Source organism: Cucurbita maxima, unplaced genomic scaffold (assembly GCF_002738345.1).
Source record: "Cucurbita maxima cultivar Rimu unplaced genomic scaffold, Cmax_1.0 Cma_Scf00002, whole genome shotgun sequence".
Lineage (NCBI taxonomy): Eukaryota > Viridiplantae > Streptophyta > Magnoliopsida > Cucurbitales > Cucurbitaceae > Cucurbita > Cucurbita maxima.
This window is the reverse complement of record NW_019272018.1, coordinates 718,058-724,281: the sequence shown is the minus strand read 5'-3', so window position 1 is coordinate 724,281 and position 6,224 is coordinate 718,058. Positions and strand designations below refer to the sequence as shown.

General features: G+C 33.1%; 1 protein-coding gene across 2 annotated transcripts; it reads right to left on the bottom strand.

The window, feature by feature from the left end:
* Nucleotides 1-2,581: 2,581 nt before the first annotated feature.
* On the bottom strand, nucleotides 2,582-4,162 carry LOC111469142 (50S ribosomal protein L18-like). 2 transcript variants are annotated; one of them, XM_023114398.1, is made up of 3 exons: nucleotides 3,958-4,162; nucleotides 2,794-3,148; nucleotides 2,582-2,740 (listed from the first exon to the last, which is right to left on the bottom strand). In XM_023114398.1, exon 2 carries the CDS (start codon nucleotides 3,136-3,138, stop codon nucleotides 2,794-2,796), a length of 345 nt encoding a protein of 114 aa, XP_022970166.1. In that variant the 5' UTR covers nucleotides 3,139-3,148; nucleotides 3,958-4,162; the 3' UTR covers nucleotides 2,582-2,740. The 2 variants fall into 2 exon arrangements, with proteins under 2 accessions (XP_022970166.1, XP_022970175.1); XM_023114407.1 differs by lacking the exon at nucleotides 3,958-4,162 and adding an exon at nucleotides 3,863-3,916 and having other exon boundaries at nucleotides 2,582-3,148.
* Between the last annotated feature and the right edge of the window lie 2,062 nt (nucleotides 4,163-6,224).

Genomic DNA, 6,224 nt, shown 5'->3' with positions numbered 1-6,224 from the left:
CAAGGATAAATGTTAACTTCGTCTCAAACCTTTTTTATTAACAAAATTTTTGTTAAAAACTTTATGCATACTTCAAAGAATGATAATGTATATTTTTAATAAGAAATTAGAGGGATTGTATTTTAAGAAGCTTCAAACATTAAGAGTGTTAGGTCATAGAGTCGGCTCCTTTTTTATAACTTATTCAATGGTTATACATAGTAAGGCATATATAATAAATAATTATGTATAATAAAGGGTTATATCTAGTAAAACTATAAATAATAAAATTCTAGTCAAATTTCTCTTTAAGAATTTTTCTCTCTCGTTCCTCGTGATCAATTAGATTGAATGTGTGAATTGTTGTGTGGTCCTAACAACTAGCATCAGAGCTAGACGAGATTCGCCATGATATGTGAAGATGAAAAACTTAAAGATTGAAATTAAGAAGGTTGATGGGTTCGATTTTGGTTTCTGGAAGATGCAGTATGAAGATTATTTGTACCATAAAAATCTTCACGAACCACAAAGCAACAGTGGAAGCTCAAGGATGGGAAGAGTTAGGAGCTAGCCTTGTGGTTTTTGATTCACCATGAAAGAAGTTGCAGGCTTAGAACAACCCCTTAATTTATAACTTAAGGTTCCATTCTTTCCATACAGGCCATTAATGATATCAAATTAAAATTATTTAATAAAATTTTGAAATTATTCGAAAAGATAAAATTAAGTATCCAATTTTGTATTTTTTAAAATTTAAGAATTTATTAAATAAGAAATTAAAACTTTTCAGAAAAAATTGAAGTAATGAATAAAAAATCAAGAGAAAATAAATAATAAATAATAATAATAATAATAAAGGGGAGCAAATGGGTCAGGAATGGGCACTGAGGATAGAGAAAGATACAGGCGAGGGCGGGCCCACAAAGGGTACAGGTGGCCTTTAAAAGAGTGGGGCCACCAGTGGCCGCGCACGTGAGGTGGCATAAAACAACAGTAAAAAGGCAGCTAGTTTGAAGAAATTACATGTAGTGCCATTGTGACAGCTTTAATAATTGAAAGCCGCCATTATCACTCAATTTATCGCGATAACAACTCCTTTTCTCCTTTCACTTTCCGTCTCGGTCTTATATTATATTAAACTTTTTTATTTATTTTTTTTTTATTTTTAAATTTTAGTTAAATTGGATTTTTGAAAAATTAAAAATTCTAATCGAACTAATATTTTACAGGTCATTAAATATCACCCTCAGACACATCCATTAATTAATTATATTTTGATTAAATTACTAATTTGATTTTCTGACATTTATCATCCATATTAAATGTTTCCATATTTTTGCATTAAAAAATTTATAACTTTAGGATTAGCAATATCCATTTTGTCTCTACTTCGCTTTCATATCTAAATAAATCTTAGACTTTAAAATTGACATGACATTTCACGTACTGATTTTACTTCTTTACCCTTATAATTTCAAAATTATAAAAATAAATTTAAAACCCCGAATATTATTCATAATATATTAATTAAGGAATCAAAATTAAATTAAAATTTAGCTAAATATAGTTATTTTAATAATTTCACTTTAATACAAAAAAAAACTAACCTATAACCCTTAATTATCTATAAATAATTATTGTATTGACAATCAGGCCCATCAAACAAACATATTATTTATTTATATAAAATTCTAATACCATTTTCATCACCAAACACTGATTATTTATTCTCCGACATCTCGTACATGACATCCTAGTCCCATCTTATTCTTGGGCATTTTAAACAAAACTTTCAACCAAATGATCCATAAAACATCTCAAAACTGAGTCATCATGGTCAAGACGAAGAACGAAGAACAAAGATTATCCATCGAAACTAAAGATAATACCGAGTACTCACAAATGAAGCACAAAAAATCAGGCAAATATCTTCATGCAGTTCCAAGTCAAGTTTATTAGAATCAATTTTCATGTATAATGTATTGACAACTGATTTGATTCTTGGCTTACTCAAAACCAAAGCACAAACACCTTGTAAAAAGTAAACTCAAAATTCCTAAAATTACTGCAAACTCATTTCGGCTTTTTCTTCGGTAAAAGTCCAAGCGCACCGTTAGCTAATATTATCCTTTTTTAATTTTTCCTTTCGAGCTTCCCCTCAAGGTTCTAAATCACGTCTACTAAGAAGAGGTTTCTACGCCCTTATAAAGAATGTTTCGTTCTCCTCCCTAACCGCTTCCCCTCAAGGTTTTAAACACACACCTCCTAGATGAGGTTGCCACACCCTTATAAAGAATGTTTCGTTCTTCTCCCTAACCGCTTTCCCCCAAGGTTTTAAAACACGCCTATTAAGAAGAGGTTTTCATACCCTTATAAAGAATGCTTCGTTCTCCTCCCTAACTGCTTCCCCTCAAGGTTTTATAATGCATCTGCTAGGGAGAGGTTTTCACACCCTTATAAAGAATGTTTCGTTCTCCTCGTTCTCCTCCCTAACTGATATGGGATCCCACATCTTAATCAAGCAAGCTAAATATATGTTTAAGTCCCTCAAATGTTTAGGTGTCTTCTCTAAATTTCTACTAATCCACTAAGTATTTGTAACTAAGTATTTGTAACTAGCGAAGTTCAAAAGGAAATTAGAGACTAAAACATATGTTTTGACTCTTAATTATAGTTTATTTCCCAAAAATGCTCGTATGACACCTTCACCTAACAACACTACCCACTAATCATCATACTCAGATAATATTGAGCAGTGATTAATGAAGCCCAACAACAAATGAGGCAACTATTTTGAGCAACAACAAAAAGAATTCAAAGCAGCTTAATACCTGCTTCCCTCACAGAATCAATAACAGCTTTGATCTTACCATGATACTTCTGTTCTCTTTTCAAGTGCACACAAACAGCTGGGATTCCCTTAAGCAAAAGCCTCTCTCCCAACAATTTCCCGATCTTTACAGCAGCAGCCACATCCCTTGTTGACTCCATGCTCGGCCGCAGTGCCTTCTCCTGCGAGCTTGCAGCCGAAGCAATGGTGGCCGTTTCGGAGTGGATCACCTGCGCGCTCACATACTTGTTTGTGAAGTGCATCTTCAAGACATATGGCTTTAGATACTGCGTTAATCTTGGTGGCCTAACTGGAGGAGGAATCACCATCTCCCTTACTCTAAATAACATAAACAAAGATGAATCTTAGGATCTTCAATCTTCTCAAGCTTAAGCTAAGCAACCAATTAGTGAGTTCAATAATAAATTTGGTTAGCCACAATTTATATCATGCTTTCAAATCCCTTACATAGCTTTCATAATAATGGCAATGGGCAATAGTTTTGATATACTATCTGTCCTTTACAAAAATTAAAATGGCACCCATTCATAAGGGTAAGCATCGGGCTAAGCCAATAACGAACCATATCATTGGTTACCAAACCAATGAACTTGATTGAGCAAATCCTGTTTTCAACTACACTGGTCGGATTGGATCTATTGGTTCAATTTCAAAAAATCTGGGCTTATACTGTGCTCAAATCCTAATCTTATAATGTTCAATTTGCAAAGGCTGAAACCTAAAATTGGGGAAAAATTACTCGATAAGGCCACTGCAAAGTGGTTGTCTACAGATTTGAAATCTGTTTGCCACTACCCTAATAAACATGAATCCAAGTTCAAGATAGCATGTTCGAAATTTCTCTCATACATTCAACATGATTAATAGCTAGCTACTTTGTCGAATCTCCTCCAAAAAAGAAAAACAGATTTCAACAAATTCCATTAGTAAAGACTAAATAATTAGATTAAATGCATCTTAAAACTGACAGTAGTCTAACCCACAGTTCGAAAGGATTTCAAACTAGAACGGATTCGAAATCATTTCATGAACCTAATTCCAAATTTACCCAGTTTTGAGGTTGGTTGAATGGACGAAACAAAATAAAAGAAAGAGAAGAGAAGAGAAGAGCTTAGATCCGGGAAGACCTCGACGAAAGACGGGGTTGGTGTTGGCGTGAGGCTGCAGCAGAGACGAAAGAAGATCGGCGGTGGATCGATCCGGCGAGCGCTGCGGCAGAAATGAAGGGGAAGGGTAGGGCGAAGGGTTTAAGTTTTTATTTTTCTAATTTCCATTTTGATCTACCCCTCCTATTTTAGGCCCCATATTTAATTTACAAAGCTCCAGAACCAGATGATATGGAATCACTGAGTAAAAAATATCATCAAGAATACTGTTTAAAATCTCTACAAGCAAGAGGCAATTATGTCTTGGAGGAATATCTGGACATAGGACATTACCTACTTATAGAGGAAGCATCCTCAAAACTGAATGAAGGCCAGGTACCACACAAGAGCTTAGAGTAAGTTTTCTAGGATCTCGTACAAGAACCTGAGAGGTTTACGTGTGCTCAAAAGAGCTAGTGATGGGATATCTCTACCAAAGGAGGCATGACTAGATCGAACATAAGACATTAGGAGAGGTAGTCTAGGTGAATGCAGAGGACTTATGCAAGGAGTATTTACTCCTAAATAAGATGTACTTAACTTAAATGAGTAGCAATACTTAAGCAAGCTACGTGAAAGGACGTCACGCTAGGATGGGCCTAAGTTGGCTACATGAGAAGAAGTCACATTGTAACGATCCGAAATTTTCTACTTAATTTAAAGTTGCTACGGTATACGTATCATCATTTAAATTCCATAAAACATAACTTTTATTTTAAAACACAAGCTATCCTATTCTAGCCTAAATAAATAAGCGTTTAAACTAAAAGTATCTTATTCTAGCCAAAGTCTAAGAAAATAAATACCACTATCCTATGCATGTGTCATAGTCTCGAGTTGCGATGCCGTTGTCAGCCGTATAGGAATGTCTTGCCTTAACCTGAAAAAAAATGTATAGCACATGACTTAGTATTTAAAGAAATACTCAGTGACCCCACTATTGAGGGTTAAATGCAAGAACATGCGAATGCAATGATGGAACCTACCCATATCCTTAACGTTCTTATACCTATCACAGTCATATCGTTACATGAATGTACCTTAGTCAAATAATCACAGGAACGTATCCTAACGCTATCGTTCTATCAATCTATCACAAACCTATCCCTTTCTACTCATATCCTAACCATATTCTTTCATCAATCTCTTCTATCCTATCCATAGCACTCCGATATGTAATCTAACCTTAAGGTTTCATAAACGTATCTTACTCCTATCGTTACATTTCGTTTTGTGCATCATTCTCGTATCCTATCTCAAACATATTCTTGAACACATCGTACCATAATTATTATCATACAATTCACATATTATAACATAACATAAACATAATAAGCATACCGATTCACAGATAATTCACACATATCAGTATATATGACACGTGCGAAACCACATGCACGTGTCAATATCAAATATAACCATGCGATAGTAAAACCACTTACCTGGTTAGCTTAAGTTGTTACGAATATATCTTTTAATGAAAGTTTGATTCTATCATTTGAAATCGAAATCCAAGTCCACCTATGTTAGTTCATGATATCAGTTTCAAGTTTTAACTCTATAAAATTATTTTTCTAATTTATATTAGTCTCTTGTAAAGTCTTGAAATGTTATATATCTATAATTATATTTTTATTAAAAATCTTATTTTCCAGGTTAATGTTGTATAAAAAAAGAGAAGATAGAGTTATTTCAAGTTATTCTGAGTTTTACTGGTCTCTGAATTTACTTTTCTCTAAGTCATTTTTTTTTTGTTTTTTTTTTAAAAAAAAAAGAATTGTGGTTTTTAATTCCGGAATCTTCATTTTTTTTATCTAGATTTACTCTGTTGCTTTTTAATTTTGTTCTCATGTATTTCAAATTTCTAGTGGACCCTATTTTCAAATCTTTCCTTATCTCAGATTCACAAATTTTTTTGGTCATTCTATTTTTAATCTATTCATTTGTATACTGATATAAATTTAATCTAATATTACTAATATAATAGGATGTGATTTACTAGAATTTGTATAAATGTTTGATATTTAGTTTCTAATTCAAAGTTAAATGACTGAATCTCAACTCGGTAAATGTCATTCTCATTTTTTTTCCTCGAAGTAAATCTGACCATTATTGTTTGTCTATTTTTTTTTTTTTTTTTGTAGTACCTGTAACTAGTAGATGTGTTGAGGAGAGATAATGTTAGTTCAGGTTACCTTCATATGGAGGTTAGAGTGAAAGGCATACTGAAATTTGCTTTCAAGAGTCAT